Source organism: Clinocottus analis, unplaced genomic scaffold, assembly GCF_023055335.1.
Source record: "Clinocottus analis isolate CAN_PGR_092001 unplaced genomic scaffold, fCliAna1.0.p SCAF_1, whole genome shotgun sequence".
Taxonomy (NCBI): Eukaryota; Metazoa; Chordata; class Actinopteri; order Perciformes; family Cottidae; genus Clinocottus; species Clinocottus analis.
In genome coordinates, this window is record NW_027175820.1 from 15,263,637 (window position 1) to 15,291,517 (window position 27,881).

General features: G+C 37.9%; 1 protein-coding gene across 2 annotated transcripts; it reads left to right on the forward strand.

Annotated features, from left to right (window-relative positions):
• The first annotated feature begins 1,853 nt into the window (after positions 1–1,853).
• Positions 1,854–23,456, forward strand: tspan15 (tetraspanin 15). Of its 2 annotated transcripts, none has more exons than XM_068574560.1 (8): positions 1,854–2,029; positions 8,526–8,711; positions 11,570–11,644; positions 13,905–14,000; positions 17,109–17,225; positions 19,884–19,934; positions 20,273–20,389; positions 22,577–23,456. In XM_068574560.1, the coding sequence occupies exons 1-8, from the start codon at positions 1,979–1,981 to the stop codon at positions 22,736–22,738; spliced, it is 855 nt and encodes a 284-aa protein (XP_068430661.1). In that variant the 5' UTR covers positions 1,854–1,978; the 3' UTR covers positions 22,739–23,456. The 2 variants fall into 2 exon arrangements, with proteins under 2 accessions (XP_068430661.1, XP_068430653.1); XM_068574552.1 differs by having other exon boundaries at positions 1,859–2,033.
• The last annotated feature ends 4,425 nt before the right edge of the window (positions 23,457–27,881 follow it).

A 27,881-nucleotide genomic window follows, 5' to 3' on the forward strand; every position in this document is an offset into this window, starting at 1 on the left:
AGAGGAAATGAGGGGGTACAGAGTGGAAAAGGTGATAATTCTAAAGTACTTGTAAAGTACAGCTCTGTGTTCGCAGTTATTGACAATCACACATTTGCACCCAAATGCTGCTTTCTACTTCTTGTTAGAGCTGTGGCATCTGAAACATGACAAAACACTTAAGTGTCTCTCTAGTGATTAAAGTTGCTGCTGGTTTGAAGTGTGAACATAAATATAAGTATCAACATTTGAGTGCATGTAAAAGGGCATATGAGGACTACTGCATTGTCCTGGTATTTCTTGAAACTCATGCTTTGTATCAATGCATGTGTGTTTATTTAAAAAGAAATATACAGTATAAATATGTACTTTTTAACTCAGCCACTATCATCATTACGTCCCACTCAGTGCACTTACATGTACACTTGCTGTACTTGACAATGTTTACATATCTATAACATACCTATAACAGTGGTGTGTGGCAGTAACCCTTATTTGTGTTTCTCTACAGCAGGTATTCTGTGTTAAGCAGATGTTCATGCTTTGGATGTGGCATGGCTTATCCTCCTCTATGTCTTGTTTTCTGGTGAGATATTCCTCTTCTTTTTGTGTCTCTCCACGCTCCTGCCTTCTGTGACTCTTCCTCCCTCTCAGGGGAAATATATGTGTTTGCAAGTGTTTGCACGGAAAAGAACAGATAGAGGTAAAGCCTGCTGACTTCAGCTGAACTCACTCAGTTCTTTTCTCTGTTGTGTGTGTACAGTATGCACTGCATGTGTGTACTTTCAAATGCTCAAAAATCTGTCTTGGTCAGCAGGGCCTGGTGAAGGGCATGTTGAAGGGCACATGCAGGGGAATGAAAAGTTTTTACTGAGCGTAAGTGTACATATACTCCTGAGTAAATCTAAGCCTGAGGTACCTAGAGGAATCAATAACAGTGGTGACTGAAACACTAATGAGGAAGGGATTAAACACATACCCTGATAGATCGAACAAAGACACTTCCTCTCATCTTCAGTTTAATGCACCTGAGTACATTTTGAAGAGGACATCTCTAAAAATGCTTAAGTTTGCTTTACATTGTCAGCCAAAGGTCGTTTTGGGGAAGGACGAATGGAAAGAAGGATGGAGGCATTAAATAACATAAGATAAATAATAGCCCAAACTTACAGGGTGAAAATAATGATTTGCTTGACTGAACAGCCACTCAGGCAGCTCCCTTTTATCGACTCAACACACTTTATTGGCTGAAAGGCTGTTGATAAGGGGCGGCCAAAGCCAATTGTGCCTGAAGCACTTTAAACACTATGAGCGATGGTCAGCCACAGACAACCTATCTGTGTGCAGCCAGCTTTAAATTGATCATTGTCGAAAATAGATGAATTGACAATGCAAGTCAGTTGGTATTTGTATACATATGCAAATAAACACAACTTAGCAACTGTGTATCTATGTGCAAGTTAAAGGGCAGGCTCTTTGTGCTCATTATTTAAAATTGTTTTGACAAATTCCTGAATTGACAGATCAATACAGGGTAGGTAATTCATGCTGGGTGGGGGGTCAGTGTTACACCACTGTTTTACTATATCTTCCTTACCAACCCCCTTTCAAAAGCAGGGTTATAACCTAAATTCAGACTTGTGAGAATTTTCTTTTGATTTTCCTCTGAAAAGAGGAGGAAGTGCAATAAACCCATACTTCTTGGATACGCCCCTGAAGCACCCAGATCAAGGTTCGGCGGTCAAAAAAAACAATTGTATTTTATCAAACGCATCGATCATTCACACAATCTCAGTGAACAAATACATGTTTAAACACTCCCCCTAGATATAATGTTCAGTTACTTAACCCATAAACCTCCTATCCATCTAGCTATCGCTCGTGCGCTCCCAGGTGTGGTGACGATGAGAAGGCGGAAGTGAGTTGTCAACATCACGGGCGTCAACTGTCCTCAGACAAACACGATGTCCGACAACGACGATGTCCGCTACTGTCATCGATGCTCATACATTCTCCTCAAATTGATCCTGTTCGCTTATTCCATCATCTGGTGGGTGAGTAACGTCATTGTAATCATTTGCTAAAGAGGAGCGCGCGCTGTGTTTGCACAAATATCCCGGTTTGACGGTGTGTGTGTGTGTGTGTGTTGGGGGTTGTTTCGACTGGAGCCCGGTTCAACCTCCATGGAAAGGAATACTAATAAATGGTGTTATTGCTAGAAAATGATCTGTGTTCACCATGTCCTGACATATCCCCTTTTCAAATCGCAGCGTTCAGTTGTGAGCAACAGTTTTACAGCGACAGGTGTTGAGCCTGTGGAGTTATTCCTGTGGAGTTATTCCACAGGCTTTGAGTGTGATAGCGTCTGTCTGCCACAATGTGGCCACTCCCTCCTGTGCACCTTTACCTTCTTACCTGCCTGATCCGCACATGGTAAACACAACGAGGGAGCCGATAAAGAGGAGCAGTGGCCTATATGCAGGTTTTAGTTTCTTCTTCTGGGAGCTGCTTGTGCACACGTCTGTCCTGCTGTGGTCAGACATGAGTCACGTTAGAGCCACCAAACGACAGACACGTGTTCAGGAAATGTAGGAAAGTGGCATAAAAGCATTACATTGCTCTAAATGACAGAAGTGGTAGGACTTGTAGGTCTATTGTTCAGTTTACCGGGTTACACAATCCGCTTGTTGGTATCAAATTGAGGCTATTCAGCATATTCACATACATTTTGAAATATTTCATCTGCTTCCTCTTTTTTTTAAATACAAAACATCAACACATCAGACTTGAATAGTGTGTGGTTTACATTCAAAGCTAGTAAAACAACACAAAAACAGCAAGAAATACCAATGTAACACATTAACATAACTATGATCAAAGGTGCATTGTAAAGGATTTGGTGACCTAACGCTGCACTTCTTCCGCTAGAGCCGGTGTTGTGTTTATCTGATATGGGTTTCTGTACAAACATGGCGGACTCAGTGAAGAGGTCTCACTCCTTATCTATAATAAGGTCAATCTAAGGCAACAAAAACACTGTTCTTACTCTGATGTGCTTATTCACTGAAGAAAAAGTACCTATTGATATTTTACTTAATTTCTGCCTATAAATCCCCCTTAATACTTGACACTGATCCTTTAAATCAAGTACAGTGGCACTCGCATAAAAGGTTTGTATGAATTAAGATACAGATTAGGTGTTTGTGTGTTTTAATCTGTCAGATGGCAGTTTAATGGGAAAAGGGGAGAACAAAATATCTTACAAAGTGTAAGAAGTAAAATGGCTCCTGTCCATTTACTACTAACTAATTTTATAGTACTGCACTATAATTTCAACCGTGGCAGGAGTGCCCTATAATATGTCCACTCACTATTGAAAAAGTTGAAGTGCCCTCTCATCTGTATGAACTCTTTCACAGCCATTAGTCGTGACGTGGCCTGTTGTTTACTGTAGTTTGATTTATTTTATTTCCCATAACTGCGTGGGCCAGCGCTACTCTGCCTTTGATTGGCTAGTATTCATTCCTTGTTCCCAGAATTTCTTTCAGATGAAAGTTATAGGGTTAATGTTTTCAAATCAGCTGTGGATGTTTTCATCAGGGTGGCAGCCTTCTTATGATGATGCCTTTCAACAAATATCTTGAAACAACTTTGATCTAACTGAATTAATTTTCTTTTTCAACGAATAAAGATTTCTGTGCGACATAGCCAAACCCTGCAGCTGTTCCCTGTCATACAAAACCTAAAAGATTGTACATTTGTGCAGACAGATGGCTGAGTGACACAACACTTACCAGAGAAAGAAAATCAGTTTTTCCTGTCCTCCGTGGCATATTTACAAAACGTTTATTCTTGGAGAGATGAAGGCCGGTAAAAAATGAAATGGAGAGGCAGATGGAGTCAGTAATGGGTTTATTATGGAGAATGAATGCCACCTTGATAGGAAAGGTGAATCAGATTAACAAGTTATATTTACTTTGCTCACACAGCTTGTTGATTCAGTCATGATTTTAAAGAGACATTCTCGCCGCCGTCTTTGAGGAATGTGGCTTATCTTAGCGTGATACAGTCAAGAATAAAGAGCATTCTCGGTCATATCCTCCAGGAAATGGTCACAGTACCAAATGTACACACTCTGCATTAAAAGCTGGCGCTGTTTTATTAAAACCAAAAGCTTTGTGCCATGATGTTTGATTAAACAGGTGTTGATAGTAATTGAAATGTATTTTTAATTTACTGCATGTTGTTCCCACTTTTGTGGTAGTGATATATTAGGAAGTTTGTGTTGCCCATACACGTTTTTGTGACTGTGTGAAATCTAAGTTGTAAAAGAGCAATGACAATCCAGCCTTATACTGTGTGATCAAAGGTGGTGCAGCTGACACAGACTAAAACCAAAACCAAAACTAAACCAAAGTATGAAATAGTAAAATGTATATTTCAAAGATCATGTTGTGAAGTCAGACTTTTTACCAATCAACAATTGTATATGCACTGTAATTTAGGATAACTTTGTTCCTTAATGAGTGAAAAACAACAGTTGGTGTGTGTTTGTCTTCAGAAACGTTAGACACATTGTTGTCCCACAACATGTATCGAGACAACCTTCTTTATTATTTTCTGTCTAAACACACAGGGTATTATGTGTCCTGATGTTTGTCCAATGTCTGCAGCTTTTAGCCTGGTTGCTTTCAGAGCTTCATCTGAGCATCAGCAGCACCGACTGTATGCCACAAAGCAGTTGGTCAAGCTCAGGATTAGCACTGTGGTATTGTTGTAGGAGAGTGTAGTCAGTTATATAATACAACTTAACCTTGGCCTGATGCCCTGATATCGTTGCGAAGTCATCTGCAGAAATTTTGAGTTGCTTTGTTTATGACTCAAAGTGCCCCTCTGCTCTTGGCTGAATTGAAGTGAGCCAGCAGTGAGATTTCATAACAGACAGCAAGCAGGGACATGTAAGGAAAAGACATTATGGTGGATTATAAACAGAGCTTGGACCTTCAGAACTCCCAGAAGACTACAAACGTAAAAACACTCCTCCTCTCCTCATCTTCACCAACAGGTTTGCATTTGAAAAGGCTGAAAATAAATCGAGGGGAGGCAGACAGCAATTAGAGGGGGGTGTGTGTCTGTGCGTGTGCGTGTGCGTGCGTGTGATCTTCGCATCAGGGAAGAATGGAGACTGATTCAAAAAGGTCGTCTACATCTTTTCAATTGCTTTGGATGACTGCTGCTGTAGATTGGAAAGATAATATTTATTGCTACAAGTGTAAAGCCGACTAGTGTTTTTACTGTATAAATCCTTTTTGTTCTGCTAATTAGCAACTGTTAGCATTAACTGCTCAACATCAATATATCAGCCTTGTTTTTTTATGTTAACGTTTAGCTTAAATGGTTATTCTTGTGTAAAAATGTGACTCTGAATGCATCAACATTACAAGGATAATTTAAGTTACAGTGCTATAAATGGGCCATTGGTGTTTGGCCAGTTCCTTCGGCTGTCTGATCACATTACATTTGCTCACGTGCCAATTGGCTGTAATTGAATCTGTGTAATGTAATTGGCCTTTTTAATTTTAGATTTGCCTGGAGCTCATTGTAGGAAAACACTTAGTCATTTTACTTTGTTGTTATGTATTCAGTTTATATATACATGTATAGTATATATTGATAGAGCTTTTACAAACATCCTCCTCCAGAATCTTTCTTTTTGACAGTTAACATTTCAGCTCTCATGACTCTGTTCAGATTAAGAATAGTAACACAGTCATCATCAACGAAACACAATGAAACAAGCTATTATGAACCTTGAGTGTATGAGTGCAAGGTCTGTTGATAAAGGGCTTCGCATTGTACTTAACAGCAATTTTCCAGTTTACGCTTGCATTTTAGCAGACAGCATGTTACTGTTAACTGCTGGACTGTGGATTTATGTTTTGTCAAGGATCCAATTATTATCCAATCTATTGCCTTTTGTAAAAAGCAATTCTGTTCACAGTGAGGTGCTTGTTTTTTCCTGAGTAACCTGCAAATTGTTCGCAATGCTATGAGCAGCACAAAATTCACACTGAAGATGGGGCAAGGATGGCACAAAACACAGGACTGGATAGTTTGCAATTTTTTTCTGTCTCAGTCTGCCTTGTTAGTGTTAAGAAGGTCAATGTGACACAATTATTACATTTGCCGATGGTGGTCCTGAAATTAAGGGGTTTATTCTAATCCAATTAAACTGACCTTTTAAGTAAGGATCAAATCAACTATTTTAACTGCTATGTAAATCATGGTTGCTGTGATATATTCTTCAGTTAGTTAAAGAAGTACCGTATATAGCTCCTTGGTTGTGCTCAAGAGGTTTTAGATGATTTTATTTGCATGCTCAAACTGAAAACTTACCATATAGCCCAAGTTAATTAATTATTATCAAATGGGGACCTTCATGTTATTGACCTGTTTACACATGTTTGAGAATCCAGCTTTCAATTTGCAACCATTAGCAGCTGTACAGTACTAGTTGAGATTGCTTTTATTTATGCAACACAAAATCCAATTAGGCTACCATGACATTTGAAACCATAAAAGCCATGCCCCCATCGTTATAGATGGTTTTACTGTCAACTTTAATGGTGAAAGATTTCAGTTTGCAAAACATTCAACCAAACTATCTTATAATTATCTTTGCGTGTTGACCTTGTCTCAGAACCTCTAAGTTCTTTGTTTTTTTGTTGGAAAATAATTGTGCTGCCATTTGAGCACAAAAGAAAATACCTTCCTGTTCCTGTTGTGATGTTGCTGAAGTGATTATTGACGCCTAACATGGTGTTTGGATGATGGTGATAAACAGGCTCGTGCTGGGACTAAAATGCAGCTCGGCTCTTTGATGATGGAGAGACCCCTTTTATGGGAAAAATATTGAAGCGGTTTTTGGTCATTTTAACAGTAATACAGTTTTGTGATATAAAGAGAGCCTGATGTTGTTGATGACAGCCATGACATGTTGGGATGTCTTGCTGTTCAGGTTCTGGGCTCTAGATGCTGGGGGGGAAACTCATCCTGCTGAAACGCTAAACAAGATAATTCTGTTTTAAAAATAGAGTGAAAGCCTAAAATTAAACTATTGTAAGAGAAAGACTTGCATACAGTGTTTTGAGAGCTGTTTGCATGTGTGTGACAGTCGAGACCAGCGCTCCGTTCCTCGTACCTGGCTAATTAAGTTAGCCGGATAATTTTCAGGATAAAGATTACACTAGTTTGGCAAAATCACTATAGCAACCCATTCATAAACTTGAACCTGCTACAGCGCAGGCTAAGAGTTCTTCGAGATCGCCAAGATCCGTTATCACGTCACGATGACTTCGCATACGAGCACTTTGGATGCAGACAAGGAATAATTTTTCTACGAGACCTTATCGAGCCGTACATTGCGAACACCACATGCCACAGCCGAGCATTGACTGTCTCACAGTTTGTTTGTACAGTGTCGGCGATGCGGAGAACATCAGGAAAGCCGCTGCATGCTGTGCTGTTCATGAAGTTTATTTGGCACTTAAGAATCTTTTGTACATGTGTCTATTGTGCTGGAGTGCCAGCTCCTCAGCAGGGGTCAAATCTGGAGTCTTCGGTCTTCCCCCCCGTCTTGACCATATTTTTATGGTCTTTATGTTTGCTAAAATATGAAGGCACATCACCATGGCACATATTGTATTGATTACCGTTCTGAATAATGTTTTTGTGCTTAGTTTTTACTGCCCCCATGTCCTCTTGGTGGCTGGTTGAAACTCCATGGGGGTTGAAAGCGCTCATAATTATATGACTGTTATTAGTACACTATACATATCATTATTGGAGAAAATGATTAAGGTTGACTCATAAGAATATTGAAACTCACACACAATTTATTTTCAATGCTGCAGTTGATTGCATTTATGATTATGAATAATACATACATATTGATCCACCCATACACAGATTTGCACACTTGTATTCAAACTCCTATTTCTATATGGTAATTTACACATACATGTACACATATACTGGCTCCTGAAAATCACAGAACTAAAATGCATTCTCATTTATGTTTGATTGGAAACATAAATAGCAATGAAGACTACTAATGGTTGGTGGGAGGAGGGCCCAAAAACCTATGAGACCTGTTAAGAACGCGTGTCCAAATGTGTTGTGTGTTGCCCAAACCTAACATTTATGATGGTTTTCCGCAATCTAACTAAATGCTTTTTTGCCAGAGGCTTTCTTAGTTATTCTAAGTCATTGTACGTTTTGCAGAACAACAGTTAATGTGGACACAAAACCAATAAATTGCATTTTGTGTCTATTTTAAGAAACTGCCATGAGATGAGTTCTTTTTACAGTAGTCATTTCCTCGCTGAGTAATGCCTGAGACTTAAAGCATCTAATCAAAGAAATCATAAATCATTGTGTTTTCTTTCTTTAGTCATATATAAACTTGCTGAAATCATAGGAATCAGACAACTGCTTGTTCAGGCTGATGACTAACCCCTTCTTACTGATTTTTGTTTTACTTCCAGTTGATAGGTGGCTTCATCCTGGGCGTTGGCATCTATGCTGAGGTGGAGAGACAACGCTACAAGACGTTGGAGGGAGTGTTTTTGGCCCCCGCTATAATCCTGATCCTCCTGGGAATCATCATGTTTATTGTTTCACTCATTGGAGTCTTGGGTTCACTGAGGGATAATCTAACCCTCCTGAAAGTGGTGAGCAAAGTATTTCATCTCTTTTTAAGTAAAGTTGCTGCCTGAAAGCTTTTGTCATTTGTATTTATATAACTTTTTCATGCTTTGATTGTGTTTATTTCTTATTTACCAAGCAGCATGACGATAGTTGTAAACGACAGTTTTACCTCTATTTGTAACAGTAAATCCTTTACTCCCTGTGGTTCTCAACTGGTCTGGCTCCAGGACCCACCATCACCCTTAATGACAAGCCGCAACCCAAATCGAGGAACATTCTCCACTTCTCAAATGTATTTAATAAAAAGATGGTGCAGTTTGAACCTGAGATAGTATGGAGACAGAATTGCAACACAAAAACAAGTTTAATGAAAAAAACATAACGGCCAGCTGGTGGTGACGCTAGAAAGGGAACTATTCCCTTCCAAACTCAATTTGCTAAAAATCCAAAGTACATCTTAACCACACAAGGTATTACAAATTACATAACAATTAATAATCTTCAGCGAATTTTCAACAAACTCAACAGCTTTCATGCACAAACAAAAAAGTCGGGAAAAAAAGACTCAAACGACCTAACTTTAACTGAGATCTATGACAAACACATTCAACCTGAGGTGTAACAATGACAGACTTGAATCTGGAGGAATTTCTAATGGGAGAACTGGGCATGTTTTTTGCGCTTGGTAAGAGTCTTAAAGTCTGGAGTTATAGTTGACGAGGCCAGTCGGAGGTCATGCTCAATGTCCAGTCTATTTCTGTGCTTTGTCTTCAGCTGAACCAGAGCTGAGAAGCCATTCTCACAGAGGTAGGTAGTGCTGAAGGGAGTCGTGCTGACGTTTCGTCATGTTTGATTAGAAAACTAATTCCGTGCTGTAAAATGGCACGGAATGGCACGGAATTGTAAAAATATGTATGTAAAAATATAAAAAACATTACATTAAAATTGGCATCGATAAAAAATCCTTTAAAAACATTTATTTAATACATTTTCAATCAAATACAAGTGTGACTTTATAAGCTGAATTTAATATTCACTAGGATGTTTAATTAAATTTAATTTAATTAACCCAAAGTCTCCCCCGTATCAGAAACGTAGAGCTACAGTACAACACAGTGCTGGTCTAGTGTGTCTAGTGTGTCGCTAATGGCCAGTTCTTCAGATGTTGCGTTACGATGAAGGAAGGTGTGTAAGTGTGGTTGGATGTGAAAAGGCAAATAATGGGAGGAAAAGATTCCTGTAGATCTTTTCAATGGAATTGTGTTGCTAGGCAACAGTTTGGTACATGATTGCCGCCTGTCACCTTAATCCATTCACAAACTATTTATACTAAGTATGAAACCGTGTTCACACTATAATAGGTGGGATATTTGGACATGAGCGATAGATATACACTTTATTCATCATTCATTGAAATGTGTTCAATCTTTACCTCTTTAGCAACAATTTCCGAGTATACAGCGTGAGCCGGGCTAAAAGCAGTTAATATGTCCCTTTTTTTTATTGCGTTTTAATATGTTTTCAGGTAACAGGTGTGAGCATGTAGGTGCAGCCAACTGGTAAACAGGGTGATGTGCTCATGGACCCAAGTCTCAAGTTGATGCATTTTCCTGAAATGTCAGTGAAGTTGTGTGTAACTGGGTTTGACAGTGAGTTCTGCTCTGTTCCTGGATAGCCAGACATGAATGTATTACTAGCAGATGTGTTGGACCATAAGAGGAGTCAGGTGCACTATAAATGGCATTCCTCCAAGTTTGAATGTAAAATGATAATCAGTGCCTGCTGTTGGTGTTAATAAAGCATGATTGATCTACTAGCGATACTAATGCAAGCCACAACAGACACAGAAGATGTAGCAGCGACGATGATGAAGGATGCAGAGGCTCTTCCACTCGTTTACATGCAAATATTAAGCAATGTCATGCAGTTATGTGTGTTAGAGGAATGACCTGGTTTCTCGCCTGAAAATAATCTACTGAAGTAGATCAACAGAAACTTTGTGAGATTCATTTGTAGAGTTAGTGAACATTAAAAAAAAAAAAAAAAAATAGAGCGAAATTTGGCAATTTGTCTATATTTTTCATCTTGATCTCATTTACATGGAGATCATGTTACAACTGATTGAGGCGTTAAAGTGCCTCATATCATTTTAATCAGATGAAAACTTCAATATGTATATAGTGTTCCCAATCATTTATTATTAAAGTCGCAGCATGAATTCGTCGGGTCATTACATAAGGAAAAAAGGAAGTGAAAACAAATGAGGAAGCACTGATGTGATCATGTGACCATGATTATGAAGCCAAACGGGTATGATTATGACTGTCCTCTACTGAGATGTTGATTACCATGTACTATCAGCTGTCATTAATGTCTTAATGTGGCTCTATGAGGAGAGGCAATCTGTCTCCTCGCCTTTTTTCTTCTTTTCTTTATGCCTCCACACCCACAACAGCTGTGGCTGAAGACATTATTTTTTCATGTTGTCCGTCCGGTCCACTCTAGTGATCGTGCTATCTCAAAAACGTCTTGACTGAATTTCTTTAAATTTTCACTTGCACTCAAGGTCGATCTGATTGGAATTTGGTAGTCAAAAGGTCACGTTAATAACTCTATATTTCACACGCTAATTTTGACAACTTCACACAAATGTCTTATAAGATAAAGTGCACACATAACATAGATGTGAAATAGATGTTTGGGTGCAAAGGAATGTAGATGCAGTGTTTCTAACACAGGACTAAACAAATACAGTTTGTGGCAGGAGTGAAAAGCTTGATTTCATTTGTTAATAACTTTAATAACTGATCAAAAACTAAATGCAATATTAAGTGTGTAAGTGTATAATGACCGTTTCTTTCTATTGTCCATTTGGTGACAGTTCATGTACACCCTGGCTGTATGTCTGATCCTGGAGCTGCTTGGAGGAATATTGGCGCTGGGGTTCCGCCATCAGGTGAGCCGTCCACGGTGTTGATCAATAACCTAACATTTAGAAACACATGGTTTACAAACTGGTTTATAAACTGTAATTGAAGCAAGCAGCTTCCTCTGGTTGCGATCATGCCTCGTGGAAAAATAGCCATGAAGGATAGACTTCAACGTGACTTGGAGACCTTAAATATGTGTGACATGTAAAGACCGGCATCATCAATTCATTCAACATTTTAAAATGACACATAGAGTGTGATTACAGATCCACAAGTCTGTCCTACCTGTTAGCGAAAAACTATCTCATTATTAGAATTTCCCTTTTATTGCAAAGCAAAAAACAACAAACGGCAGTTCTATAGACTAACTTATGGTCATTTCCTTCAAAGTTTGTGACCAACATTTTAAAAATCATGATTACAGCATTATGTGTTTATCATCAGCTGCCATAAACATTATCAAGCAGTTAGAAAAATTCACTCGACACTTTGGAGTAAAATCATTGAAACAGGAACATTTATTCTTCGAAGAAGGAGCAGAGACAGAGACACAACGTGCTGCTTTACTCAATGCATATCCAAGAAGTCTGCTCGCTGAATGAGCGAAGCACTACCTTCTTAACTAACTTATGGTTATCAATACACCAAGGCCACCATGACTTCTTCATGGTTTCATCCCACCATTACGTCTTTAGATTGGCCTCGGCATGGTATGATAACGATGGAATTGTACGTTCTTTCAGACAGAGACATACAGATTCCCCAGTCTCATGGCTATCAGGAGACATGGCAGGTTGTGAGTAAGATTAAACAGAGACAGTAAAATGAGAAGTCTGAATATAACAGTGAACAGTGACTGATTAAGCGTAAATAAGTTTTTCTTCCAACACATAATAAATACTTGCTGTGCCTACAATATGCTGACCTACTTTACTAGATTATTTATAGGAGTGAAATCAAGTAATTGTTTCTTGTTATAATTCAGATTTTGTGAAAATAATATGAAGAAGTAGTGAACATAAAAGAAACTAGAGATACATTTCATCTCATTTACATGTAGATCAAGTTAACTGTCCATGCAGAAAAAAAAACCTCTTGAGAGGTGAGGAAGTGCTAATGTGATCTTGTGACTATAAACCATGATTATAGAGCCAAATGGGTATAATTATGACAGTTCACCACTGAGATGTTCATTACATTTATTATCAGTCTTCTTGCCAATGATGAATATCTTAATGTGACTCAGTGGGGAAAAGTTTGAGTCTTTTTTCCTCTTTTTAATGCTCTCAATTGTCTCATTTACATGACTTGACACTAAACATAATAATGGCCTGTCAACAGATAATATTTTTAAATAATATTGTGTGGTGCATTTTAATGTTCATGCCAGTTTGTCAAAAGAAAATCTAACTTATCTGCATAATGGTTGTACATTTCAGTGTGTTAATGGCAGTTTTTTTCAAATATAATACAAACTAAACTTCTATTATGTCTCTTTTTTTCAACTTTTGTCTCATTTACATTGAGATTAAAAAGTTAAGGCGGTGCATTTCAATACGATTTCAGTTAATTTTCCCTTGAAGTAGATTTTATGAAAGATGCCTTTTTGTCTCCGACATCTAAATTTCATGCTACACTTTCATGATAATGACATATGAGCTCATACAGCGTTATTTAGTAATGATCCAATTTGTTCTGCCTCAAAGGGATATTTAATTTCAAGTTTATACATGTTCTTATTGCAATGTGATTTAAATATGGTGGTCTTGGCCCTATACGAAACCTGATATTTTCAGGAGAAGTCTCAAGTTTTTATGATTGGTTGTTAAAAGAGAGAAATGACGGAGCATTGACAGTAAATAGCCCAACCCCTCTTATGATGTATACATAAGTCTAATGTATCCCAAGCAGAAAAGTTAAGGAGAATTAGTGGAATAAGTTATTAATTCCCTAAAAGAAAGGCTCTGCATGAATATACTTAGTGGAGTTTCAAATATGTATTGTAGTGTCCAAAAAGACTAATGCATTAACCTGACGTCACTCTGCTGCACCAGATTGTGACCGACAGATGTGACCTGTTAAATGGTCATATTTTAATATTCCAGCTCAGTGGATCAGTCACCTTGACTAATGAGAGCATTTCCTCTGCAGAGCTGCCTGTCTGATACATTGATTGTAGATCAGCTGTGTTGTGGAAACAAAACAAACGTGGTAGCGTGACATCCTTTATCTCATTAACACACACAAACTGTTTCTCTTTTGTGTGTTTTATTCTCCCTCTTACAGACTTTGGGTTTGCTAAACAAGAACATCCGAAAAGGCATAGTGAACTACTATGATGACCTGGACTTCAAAAACATCATGGACTTTGTCCAGAAGAAGGTAAGCTTATGTCACTGAATGTTTTCGGTCATGTGACAGGATTAAAAGATCAATCTGAGCTTTTTTTTAAATGTCATAATGCAATGCAGTGCACACAAAACACCTGTTTAGCACTGCAGGGCTCGAGTCAGGATTTGAAGTGATCTTAGATAATCACAGCAAATTGTTTACAGAATAGTCAGACAGCCATTACTCTGCAGCTGCCCCCAGAGTACATCACGCTCCCAACATTTTATGAAGCGTAAGGGGATGCACAGTAAGGGGGCAGCAGATTTTATTTCTATGTGTGATTTCAATCACACATAGAAATGAAGAAGCAGCCTGCGGCTAACTCCACTGATTAACAGAAGAGAAAAAGACAAATGATCCGTCAGTCTGCAGGCTGCAGGCTACATGCGGTTAAGTAATGTGCAGAGGGACCAGGACCAGTACCATTGGAGCAGGATTGTCTTGATTGAATGATATTTTGGCTGCTTAATGGAAGGTTATTTGGTGGTTTAGCAAGCACCTGCCTCAGTTTAAATCCATTCACAATGGAACAGTTCAGCTTTTAAATGATTGATTTCAATCTAAAGTCTAAGCTTCCAAGCATGTATCGACGAGCAGAATGCAAGATGTTGCTCTGCAGGAGTTGGATCTGTAAATATGGAACTGTTTGCTTACAGGTCCACCTTATCGGCTAAAAAGGTGATGATGTGTCAATATTGTGGACAACATGTTAAAAAAAAAAAGAATACTTTGACTCTTTGCTCTCAATACTACGAGGACTACAAATGTAATCCAGAACACTTGCAATACCAACATCTTGTCTACAGATTATATCATGTATGTCTTTTTGAGACATAATAGAGGCTTCTGGCTTCAGTTGTTTGGTCTGCACTAAGGTTCAATTGACAGCTTTGGTTCCAGCCCAATGGACCGTACTAACTGTTCAGAAGGACCTGTGTTTGTTTTAACCAAAAGCAGCCTTAATTAATCAAGAGTTTCTGCCATCTGTGTCAATTGTTTCAGTGCTGCCAAGAACAGTTGTTATTGCTGGAGCAATTAAAACAAATATGCACATGCAGTTCAAAATTCAAGTCAAAAAAATACTTTACAATATTTATTTTGGCATGGCATTCAGTCAAGTCTTTTGTAAACTCAAAAGCAGTTGCAAGTCATCATTAAATGCATGGAGCACACACTTTGAGCAGCCCGCTATTCTATTAGTGACCCAGTTAGTCGCTCAGTCAGCCAGTGAACAGCCTTCATCAGTCAGGTAGGCAGCTGGCTATAAAATCAGTCACTCTTTCAGACACAACTGACTCTCATGACTGTCTCCAAGTAATTGACCTCTGCAGAATTGTTGCCATTCAACGGCGAAAAAGACTAATAGAAAAAGTAAACTACAGGAACATGAAGAAAGAAAAATAAAAAAAGATAAAATGGTAGAGGTTCATCCGTGACACCAGATTGGGATTGAACAGAGAGAATATTTGATTGAGAAAGAGATAAGTACAAAGCATATACCCTGATTTGTTGTATTTTTACTATATCTGCAGTGGACAAATTGGTGTGTGTTCCAGTCATGAATCTACAAGTAATGTGGAGAGTCTCTATTGTCGCTTCCTTTCTTTGGTTTGTCTCCTAAAGATACAAAACCTCCTAAACAATTTTCTCAAAGATTACCTGCAGAACCGTTGGATTGTATTTATAGTACAGTGGCATTTACTAAACTCATTACTCAGTGTGAACTGGTTGGCTAATGTTTTTGGACTGACACTTGCAGACATTAATCACATCACAATTGCTTTGCCTTCATGTGACCCTTGTTCGAGTCCTGACCTGGTGCTTCCTGGCATAGTGTCGGCATACTGATCACACGGCCTAGCAAAGAACAGCTTCATATGTATTCATTTATTCAATGTGTCTCTCCATCTCTTGTCTCATCCTCTCCTACTGTCTGACCTTTTGTCCTATTTGTTCTCTTTCTTACTGTCTTTCTAACTCACAAATAAAATGTGTCTCACTAACTACAACGTAGACCTAATGGTGTGGTTTCAGGAGTGATGTACAGCTACCAGGTGACAGTGTCACTCAAGTAAAAATGACTGAATGGAGGCATTACAGGACTTGATATAATCTATTGTGTGTGCAAACAGCTGGGGCTGTCAATCCTTTTATTACAATGTTTTGAAAGCATTTAGTCCTCACACATTTGGTCATATCTATGCCAGAGAATAGACTTTTCACTATTTGTTACACCTGTTCTTCTGCTGCTATCAGAAGGTTATAGGTTATATTTTGATGGTTATTAAATTAAAATTGTTCCTCATCGTGGATGCCTTGCAGTTGAGTTGTATAAACAGCCTTCAAACCATGTAACTCTGTTAAAACTGATTTTTTTTAAAAACATGTTTGAAGCAGCCTTTAAATTAACGTGACTTAAAACCTCTCAGCCAAAACCAAACATTAATTATGTGCTCTAGATTTCTTATGAAAGCTTTTTTAGTTTCCCTGTTGAGTAATAATATTTTCTTTTCTTCAGGGTTCATTCATATATGTGTGTGTGTCTGTGTGTGTGTGTGTGTGTGTGTGTGTGTGTGTGTGTGTGTGTGTGTGTGTGTGTGTGGGAGAAAAAAAATCTCATATAAAACATAATTACATGCAAATTGTTGTTAAATATGGCTCTTTTAATTCTGAAATGTTTCTGGCATTACAAGCATCAGAGAAAATGTTGTTTACAGTTTCAACTGTTTTTGTATCTGTGCCTCATCTATGTCTCCATTCTCTTTATCTTCTATCCCGCTAATTTCAAGATTCAAGATATTTGTATCGTCATATGCACACATAACAGACAGTTGCTTTGTACAATTAAATGCTTATTTTGCTAGGTCATCATTACACACGGAATTACATTAAACTTAAGGTAAAAAAAAAAGCATCGCTAGAAATGCTAATGGTAAAAGAAAATTTAAAATATAAGGCAACATCAATTGCCAATATTGGTTTTGCGTCGGTGTATAATGTGCACTCCATTCCCATCACTCTCTTAATCGCTTGCTTTGTCTTTCCTCCATCCAATTTCGGCACTTGTCGCTACACTGCCATCTTTCTTATCTCTGGCAGTTTAAGTGTTGTGGTGGTCAAGAGTATACAGACTGGTCGGTCAACATGTACCACAACTGTTCTGCACCTGGTCCATCGGCCTGCGGTGTCCCATATACCTGCTGCATTACTACCAAGGTGGGTAAGCCTTTAATCATAGTAGTAGTATATAAACTGTTATACTGTAGGATGTACTGGGTTTCCTGTTGCATCAGGTAATATTGCCAACATTTCTACCCCTCTCTGTACTACTGCTGCTAATTAAGTACCATACTGTCACTTCTGCCATGATTTGTATGTGTTGAACGCTGAATTGCAGGATATTTCATGAAGTTGTTGAAAGTCTTGTCAAAGAAAGATGTTTTGCAGTTTGTTACTGTCTGATTTTGTTCTGTATATAACATACACCGTCACAAAATATAAAACAAAAAGCTGTTCCCATCATAAGCTCAAATGGATTACAGGCATTTTCCTTATTTCATGCTGGACCAGCATATGATAGAGATAGGACTGGCCGTGCAGGAATAATACACCTAATGAAACAAAGTACTTCCAAAAGAAAGAAAGACCCCTAAGAAAAAGACCCCTTAGTGTTCATTAGTTTTGAAGATCAGTGTTGGATCCTAGCATCTTTAACATTTCCGAAACTGATTGGAAATAGCAAACATGTTATCGTTCTTGGCTCTATTTATTGACTGTGGATCTGAATCCCTGAACACTCGTTTCAGTTTGTATATCATTACAGTACTAGCTGTAATAGTATGGAGTTATGTTTAAAATACATCGCATCACCCTTATAATGGTGATTTAAGCCTTTATCATGCCATACACGCGAGCCGGCAATTTTCTCCTGCACAAAACAGCATGTGTGCAGCGTTTAATTTATACACCTACACTCCCCGGAGTTTACAGGGAAAGAGAGAACAAACAAAAACTTTTTAGTGACACAGACAAGAGTTTGATGGACTGTGTCTCATAACTGGACTCATGAAGCTACTGCTGTTTTATACTTGTCCATTATGTATGTGTTTCTCAATATCAAAATGAATCACCACAGTATTGCAGTAATAATTCATATTTTCAACAGTTTTGCAGTCACTTGTGACAACAATTAAATTGATTACATGCAATGTCATCCCTTTGTTTCTAGTTAGTATTTTCACTGGTTTGTTTTCTGTTCCACTGTTATGGTATAACATGTTCATGCAGTGCGGCTCACAAGCAGCCTAAAGTCTGTTTTATTTCAGATATTATTATTGTGGAATTGTAAAATAATAGTTTATTAATTCTCAGTTTAGTTAGGGTTAGAGTTCGGCAACAGCTAAAGCCGCTATTGCTATGGTTTATGGTGTGTTATTACCATCCATATGGTTATGTTGTTCAAAAATCTCAAGAATTAATTAATTAAATTTGACATGCGTTCAAATGAAGAACAAGAACATGTGTGTCAGAGACGACAACAGTTGTCAGATTGACAACTATTGCCCTCCAAACAGACGCGTCTTGGCAAACAAACTGGTAGTACACAGATATAGAAAAGTATTTATAATAATTCTTGGAAGTACCAGGCGACATTAACAGGAAGAGATATCATCAGTGAAACTTTATAGGCATACATTATAATATACATTATAACAAAGAACTCAGTTGGATATCATTTATTTGCAAGTCATTTTGCATGTCCTGCACTGTCTTTTCAAAATGTAGTCCATTTGGTGCAAATTTAACTTCAAAATTATGTTATGTTAATTATTTTCTGTCCAATTGTGAAATTGTTTAGATGAAAGGTTAATGTAAACGGGATTAACATCTCATATAATTCCTTTCAGATTTAGATGATATATGATATTGTATTTAAGCTCTCACCCATTTAGTGAACATACCCAATGACTCATTACTCTCAGCTCCAACAATTAGCTCCAACGATCAACAGTTTAGTTTTCTACTCTTTAATCTTTGTATGTATCTTTTGTAATTGCAGGCCTGTATGTTCATATTAACACAAAGCAGCAATTAGCTCTGACTTGATGGAGCATTGTGTTTCTTCTCAGACAGACCAGCTGCAAGGGTTCCCACCTGATTGAGCATAGACAACAACTCCTGCAGTCAAGCTCATAGCTGCACACTGATTGCTGCTTTTGCCTTTTTAGTTACGTGATGATATATCATACAGAAGAATGTACTGCAGACAGACACGTTACAGAATCATGGGGCAAGATATAGTGACATTGGGGTATTGTGAGCTACCCTCCTGGTCTAACTAGTAATCATAATATGGAAATTATGTGTTAAAAAAATATAAAACTGCTAAAATGTGAATGTTGACTTAAAAAGTCAGCATTCACATTCTAGCAGCCCTCTTCTTCCTCTGCCAGAAAGCCACAAGAGATTGTCAGTTTATCTCCTCATTTGAATATATGAAACCATCTGAATATCTGAATATGGAAAACCACAAACGCAGTCATGAGGGACATGCTCACATTTACACACTTTAGTTTACACACACACACACACACACAGACACACACACACACACACACACACACACACACACACACACACACACACACACAGACAGAGTTTCTCTGGCGACATCTTCAGAGCTGTCTTGTGGTTCTGGACTGTCTTTTGTGTGTGCATGAGAGAGGTAGTTATCAAGTGTGTAATTTTGTGTCTTTTTTATGTTTTCATCACCAATGTTGAAGGTTGTCGACAAAGTTGCCTTCTTCTGTCTGTGTCTAACATACTATTCCAGCCTTAAGCTTCATCTCTTCTCTCTGCTTCTCTCCTGTGCAGCCTAATGAAGTGGCCAACACAATGTGTGGGTACAAGGTGTTGGAAAATGAGGTAAGATCTCAAAGATTGACTTGCATGCCTTCTTAAATGTCAGTATTGAATATTTAGTGCATCACTTGACAGCTTGCTTTGAGAGCCAGTCCATGAGAATGTTAAAGTAGCGACCGTAGTGACTAAAGAGTTCAGGCCCTTGACATCCATGTGGTTGTTGTGATCTTTTTACTTTATCAAGTGATACATAGCATATTTATTTTGAAATGTAAGATCGCATGAATGATGTGGTGCTGGTCTTAGATGCATATAATGTACTAAACTTGTAATACAACTTAATAACCAAGTGTATTTACGAACTGTGGAAATTACAGTAACAAGCAATGTGTGTCTCACAGCGTTTGGACTTGATCGAAACCATTCATATCCGAGGCTGCACTGATGCTTTCTTCATCTGGCTGATGGACAACTACAAGATCATGGCTGGACTGCTATTAGGAATCCTATTGCCTCAGGTACACACACACACACACACACACACACACACACACACACACACACACACACTGCCACAAACGATCATTTAAGGCCGTTTATTATGCATGATGCTCAGTGCAATTTGTTCTTCAAGTATAAGGCAAGGTGATCTGTAGTTTGGTACGAACCTAAATTACAAACATGTAGTGCAATGAAAAATAGATAGTGTGTAGAGCCTTATGTGAAGTAGAAGTGAATCAAAAGTTAATGATCTTTGGGTGCATAGTTACATCAATATACACTACCATGAACTCAAGAAACAGGAAGTAGAAATCTGGCATTCCCACTTTTTAATTTTCACTTGTATGATTTTATTACACTCTAGTTTTATGCTTTATAGGCCATAACTCAATTTTACACAAACCTGTAGTACCAATTGCCTCAAACTTTAAACCATGTATGAACCCTGAATGTAATGATTCGGGATTAAGTCTCCACAACGCACCTGTGCAAAGATGGATAAATATGTACTTTATTAACCCCCCCCCCCCCCAAGGGGTATTAAGCAGTGATATTTAATTAATAAGCAGTGATATGACCCCAAAACAGTCAACCATAAGACTGAGATGCTTCGTTTGTCCACCTACAAACACCTTGATGTTGGCTGGTTTTTGGACTGAATTTTTTGTTATTCTCACAGGGTAAAGGTGTTGTTTGTTCCTGTGGCTTTCACAGAACAACTTTTGTACAGCTGTGAGAGTTTGCCAAACACACTCGGCGCAGCTTTAGTTTCAGTTTTTTTCAGAAATATCAGAAGCACACTGAAATAAAACATTCAGGCAAGCAACTTGGATGACTAAATGGTGAAAATGTAAATTGCTTCACCTTGGCTACATCTGACAACGTCACTGGGTTGGCAGTGATAAAATATGCAGTTCAATGTTCACAAAATGCCTTAAACGCTCTTCCATTTCATTATGGTTTGCTGTGGATCAAACAGGTTCAACTTCTGATACATTAGCAGATTTTAAAGAGGTAAAGCTACCTGGCAGATATTGTGACACTTATAAATATTTACACATATTTTGCATTCACACTCTTGGTGTGTCAGACATAGAATAACATTTTCATCACACAGTCATTTATGTTCTCTTACATCTCATTTTAACTCATGTTATACATTTGGAAAAAAAACCACACTCGCTCACAGCTACAAATATAGATAGTGCTTGACTTTAATAAGCATGTTTCACTGAGCTGTGAGTTTTTAGGAAAGGACAGCAGACATCAAATCCATCCAATGCATAAGGTGCTTCTTTTTTGACTTGTTTTTTTTCTCCTTGCTCTTCGCGGAAATCAATCTGGTGCGCCATCATAAAGACGTCTCTTTCCCCTTATTTTTGTTTGGAGGAATGTCAATTGAAGAGCGAGGAAGCTGCCTGAAGGAGGCTTGAGCGAGAATACAAGAGACTTTGCTTTGTCTTTAAATGGACCGACAGAGGCCTTTGTTGGAAGTCATTTAATAATTACATACTGCAGATGATAACAATGTCACCACCAGATTTAGATTGTATTTTAGTTCAATTATTTATTTTTTAAATTATTCTGATTTTAAAAAAAAAGCAAAAAACAACTTTCATAAATCATCAGAATATTTTTTTTCTTGACATTTTTTTTTGTCTTTTATGGATAGAAATATGCTGTCCTTTAGCGGTGAAAACCTTTTAATTGAACAGCTGTCAAAAAATACCCTGTGAGTCAGGTAGAAAGTACATTTGGAAATTATGTATTCAACAGTATCTTTACAAAATGTAGTTTGATGGATCTGTTGTAGGAATATAAATATTATTTTTCAATATAAATAGAAAAAAACGTTTTTAATTGTCAAGCTGTTTATGTAAGTTAGTGAAAATATGCAGAGACTTTTTTCCTCTGCACTGGCAGTAAAGACATTGTATTATATTATCTGTGCAAATACAAACTCCATTGTATACAGAGCTGTTAATATCTGTAGACGGACAGGTAATGCAGGTCTACTTTTGTCATCAGAAACTGACATTACTTCAGAGGAAAAGACATCTCATTTGTCTGAAAGTGATGTCTTCCTCATGTCTAACATGGGAGGAATATCAAGACACAGGATAAAATGCAAGAGAGTAGACACTTAAGACAAATAATAAGCACTCAATGGTGACCCGAGCTTCCCTTTTTCGTTCTGTTTCCAGTTCTTTGGTGTGATAGCCAGCTGGCTGTACATGACTCGTGTTCAAGACGCCATCAGTGAGTACGGTCACTACACGGACCTACTAAACTCAAATAGAAATGAAAGAGTCGCCAAGAGGCAGGGCCATGTGGCAAAATGGTTCAGGTGTATGCCAGAGATCTGATGGAGGTGACGAACAGCAAGCAGCAAATGGACTCCAGCCACACTCACGTGGTTAAACGTCGATCAAGATACTGCTGCAGACACCTTGGGAGTCTTCCTTGGACTAGAAGGGTATTCAAGTGTTCCTTCTTCAATTTGACTGTATACTTACTGGATGCATCCAACACAAACATGTTTGCATGGCGCATTGATGTGTTGATTATCAATGACTGTGTTAACCTACATGAATGCAATGTATGAATGCACGAGTGGAAATGATGGCTCATTTAGATTTGTTTTTAGTTCAATCGTGCCCAAGAGAATGTCAGGGATAAATGCAGAAACCAATCCAACCACTTTTGCTTGTGTATGTTTACACCTGTGTCATTGCTTGTGTTTTGCCACTGATTAAAGCATTGCTCTGTACAACCACAAGGGAAGCAGCTCCAGTTATCCAACCACTACTATTGCCAAAAACTCAAATGCAAGATATTGTAGGCTGAGACACCATTTATCTCATCTGAAACTGGCCATTTTAGCCTTATTTGTGTATAGGACTGGACATATTTTGAGACTTTGAAACTGTGCCCTATACATTATGAACAGAAGAATGAACTGCACATCAAGTGTTGTCTCTTAACTTAACCTCAGAAATATATTTCAACTTAATATTCAGTCAACTTCCTAGTAGAATTAAGGGGAAAAGAGGCTGACCTGCATGAAGAGCCTGAGTATGCTTCAAGAGGATTGTTTATATATATATATATGTATGTATGTATGTATGTATGTATGTATGTATGTGTATATATATATATATATATATATATATATATATATATATATATATATATATATATATATATATATATATACACACACACATATAGATAGATAGATAGATACAGATGTTAAGAGGATATCTCAAGGTTATTGAACAGCAACCCTCTAAGTGTATATGTAAGGCTAATTTGTAACAGCAAATCTGTCTGTGAGAAACACATTTCAACCCAAAGTTTTATAATGGTATCTATATGATGAAATTATGTAGGGAACAAATTTTAAGAAGGCAACAAGTACTGGCTGATCAGGCTATACTTTTAAACTACTGTTAATAGCAGGCCACGCAACTGGCAATGGCTGTGAATTGGGTCATTTGGCGTACAGATGAAAAGCCTCGTCAAAATGTCCATAAAGCTCTCTTGCACACTTATTGCTAGTGTGCCATTGGTTAAGCTGCTGTGTGTCAATAGTGGCATGCGTAAGGTCTAAAGTGACCTCCCCTTGCCTGAGAATACTCTACGGCGTATCATACAGCATGTTTTTTGTTTTATAGATCGGGACTTGAACAAGTGAATGTGATTTTTCAATTTGTTACTGAACTTTGTTTTGAAGTGAAGTTGCAAACTGAAACCAAACACAAAATATTTCTTAAAGTTGATTTTTCTTTTTTTCCAATTTAAAATATCCCTTTGTGTCTTTATGTGACTTCCCACTATATTCTTAGTGATATTAGTATGTGCTGTACTGTACTTGCGTCTCTGCTGAACCATGTGTGCAAGCCTTTCTAACTGGTCAGTTTCAGTATGATACAACAGGATAAGGCCAAACAGGACGTGCCAAGGTTTACAAGTTAGCCTGGTTTTTCACGGGAAGTGAACACTTTTATTATGTACAACATGGAATATGTTTTTCAAACATTTTAAGTGACATGAAGACTATTTGAGTGATTGTAATGATGACCTTTTTCTAACTATCATTAGTATAGGCTACAATCAAAAGACTTACTTGAGTTTGAGGTGCTGTCAATGTAAAGGAATAAGATGAGACGCAGATGTACATCCAAAGTTATTTTATTAGTTTTGTAGTTGCGGGGACATTCGGCGCATCACTCATGTATTGCATGTACTGTGTGCACATCGTTTGTCATGTGCTACATACAAGTGCATACATTCAGTATGTGGATGACCTTACAGAGAATTGCATCATCTGTTTTTAAAAGTTAGTGTCAGCTCATTGAGTTGCACAAAACCACATTAAAAGAATTGTGTTGCCAAGTGGGTATGGGTGGGTAATAAAATGATTTATTACTGTTTGGTGTTTCATCTTTTTGTGGACTGTAGCACTAAATGGATCTTTCTGTAAATGGATATTTGGGGGTTAAATAAATAATGGTTGATACAGTATCGCACTGTATTTGCGAGAGCATGCTTCACCCTGCGTCACAAATGGCTACTAAATATTTCATGTCGTATACAGTATTTAAATTTGTTGTGAAAGGTCCAAGTATAAATACAACATAGATGAAACATTAAAGAAAGGGAATCCATTTGGTTTGGTGTTTATGTATGAGTTCTTATTTTTACTCTGTCTTCTCCTGCTGCTTTGAGGACTTCCTGCTGCGTGGAACCTATTAATATTTAACTCATAACCACCATGGAAGGAAGACGCTGTTGAGAATTACAGTATCTGGCAGGAGTGATCATGTTACTCTGCCTCACTAACACAAACTTAAAATAACTTGTTTGTTTTCTTCCCGCCTGCTCTATAGAAAATATATTTGTATTATTAAAAAACCCCAGTCTCGGGCTTAAGTGCAAAGCAACAATCCCAGCTGTGAGCCCTTCAACTAATTATTTGATGTGTGAAAAAAAAGAAAAATCACATTACAAGTATCTTCTTGTTTTGCGCTTTTCTAGTCTTCCGACCACTTAAAGTGCTTGAACACTACTCGTCATCATTCACCAATTCACTCTCATTCATACACTGATGAACAGGAGCTATGCAAGGTGCCACCTGTCCATCATAAGTAACTCACATTCATTCATTGTAGGCACAGCTACAGGGACATTTCGGGCTTGAGTGTCTTGCCCAAGGGCACATCGACATGGGCTAGCGGAGCCGGTGATCAAACCGCAGATTATTTGATTGAAGGATGACCCTGCTCTACCACTGAGCCTCAGTTGCACATTGGTATATGACACATAGGCCTACAATGTGTTATGTGTACACAGGTTTGTCACTTGAATGTTCACTTGCGAGCATGTGATCACGTAACCGAGCGTGTGAGAGGAAAGTTTAGTTTTGAGATGTAACAGATCCTTAAATACAGTGTGTTTTACACCATTCTGAAATCTTCCAGTATTTATCTAACATTGCCAGACTTTACCAACACCAGTGTTACTTATATGATTTGCTTTACCTTCTCAAACTCAATAGTAATCTCATAGTAAAGTACTGGATGCAAAAGGCACATCAGCAACACCCGTATACATATAAACAAACCAATCTGGAGAAGATTTTTAAACTCTCATCTTTTTCTCAGCACTCTGGAGTCTGGAGGGGCGATCAGCTCCTGCAGTGTTATTTATCATTACTGTCAAACTTTAGCCCAGCATACACAGAGAACCCAGAGCTGTCACACAAGCCATCTTCTTATAGGGACATTTGGATCCACCAAGGTAGCCAACACACACATGCACACAAACACACACACATACTCTTGGTTCTCCCACCCATTTCATCTCTACTAATGGACTGACGGACTGCTCGCATGAAGTTAACGGTCCTAGCATTACTACAGCATCGTTAAATTTAAAGCAAGCTCTAATTGACAATGCCAATAAACTCATTTGAAATCAGAGCCAGTGGAATAAGAGTAAAGCACTTCACACCATATTTGACACATCCAATTTAAACATGAGCTCAGTAGTTATCAGCAGAAACCTGTGAAAGCTTCACTCATGTTGTTGAACTCAATGAACTCATTTGTATAGAAGAAGATCTTTTTACCCTCCACATTTTTTTTTCAAAAGACAGATTTGCAGTTGGCTGCCTGCTCACCAACCCCTCCTTAAATCTAGGCAAGTTGTTAACGTTCATTGTTAACTTTGATTCTATTTAACTGCCTGTAACAAAGATATATAACGGATTGTCTGCCATTAGTGTGTGTCTGTTCAATAAGAGAGCTAATGAGGACATAAAAGAACAATAGATTTTGTTCTAATTAATTGTGCTGACAGGAAAGGATTTTTTTCTCCCTAAATTCAAAATGTATCCAGGACAAAAAGTTAACTATTAAGAGAAAGCCTACTCAAGATTAGTGGATCTATGCGTAAACATTGCGCTTCACCATTTTGCATATTGTTCGAGTAGGATATCACAAATCATGGATAATTTGGCTTATTATTAAATCCATTCATATAATTTTGCCTAAACAGATATATTATTTTATCTTTTTCCACTTTGTAGACCCACACACACACACACACACACACACACACACACACACACACACACACACACACACACAAACACCCACACTCTGACACTGTGTCCAATTATGTGTGGGAGGGTGCTGGTCATTTATTAGTCTGGTACATAGCCTAGTGTCTGGTCTGATGCTGGCATTTAGCTCTGTACAACATAACAAGCTAAGCTAATCAGTTCGTGTTGACAGCAGCAGGAACACAGATGGAGAGGTGTATCTACATGTCTCAGCCACATTCATGTAATGACTGCATAGGAATTAGATATGTATTCATCAGCGCAGACACACTGTTTTGAATAAGTCAACCAAATAACCATATCGTGACAGCCAGTATTATGTGAAATTAATTAATTAGTCTGGTATTAATCAGTCCGATCCGATGGTGGTATTTAACATTGATGACAACACTCAATAAACCAACAACAGGAATAGAGCGAACCACAACAACACAACAACGATTTTATCATCCAGATAACATGAAACAAATTATATTTTGGATATTTTCTCAAATGGCAAACAACTGATTTTACTTAACATGTGAACATGCCGTCGACACTTAATAATCTATTGTCCGTATGCCATCTCATAATTTCAATAGTCGAGCAGTAAGGGAAACTGAAAAGTAGTTTTATAGATCTGGATTCAGGCAGTTTTCTGGTGAGACTGCAAATGAAGAGTGTGTGTGTTTTTTCTTTTTATGAAACTTGGCTCCAGGTGACAAATTATATTTAATCTGTTTGGGTTAGTAGTTGTAAAATAGCATGACCTGATGAGCTTGAAAATGAATAGTTTCCCTAGAGAAATGAAATGTTGGACCAAATCTAAAAGAACAAACAAAGACTGATGATATATTATTTATGTGGTTACCATATTTTCATGTCATAGTTCTTCAGGCATT

What these genes read in the sequence shown, in the direction of transcription:
- tspan15 (XM_068574552.1), top strand. Translation starts at nt 1,944, where the DNA reads ATGTCCGACAACGACGATGTCCGCTACTGTCATCGATGCTCATACATT. An exon ending in ATCTAACCCTCCTGAAAGTG is followed by an intron (nt 8,712 to 11,569) that starts GTGAGCAAAGTA and finishes ATTTGGTGACAG; the next exon opens with TTCATGTACACCCTGGCTGT. An exon ending in TAGGAATCCTATTGCCTCAG is followed by an intron (nt 20,390 to 22,576) that starts GTACACACACAC and finishes TTCTGTTTCCAG; the next exon opens with TTCTTTGGTGTGATAGCCAG.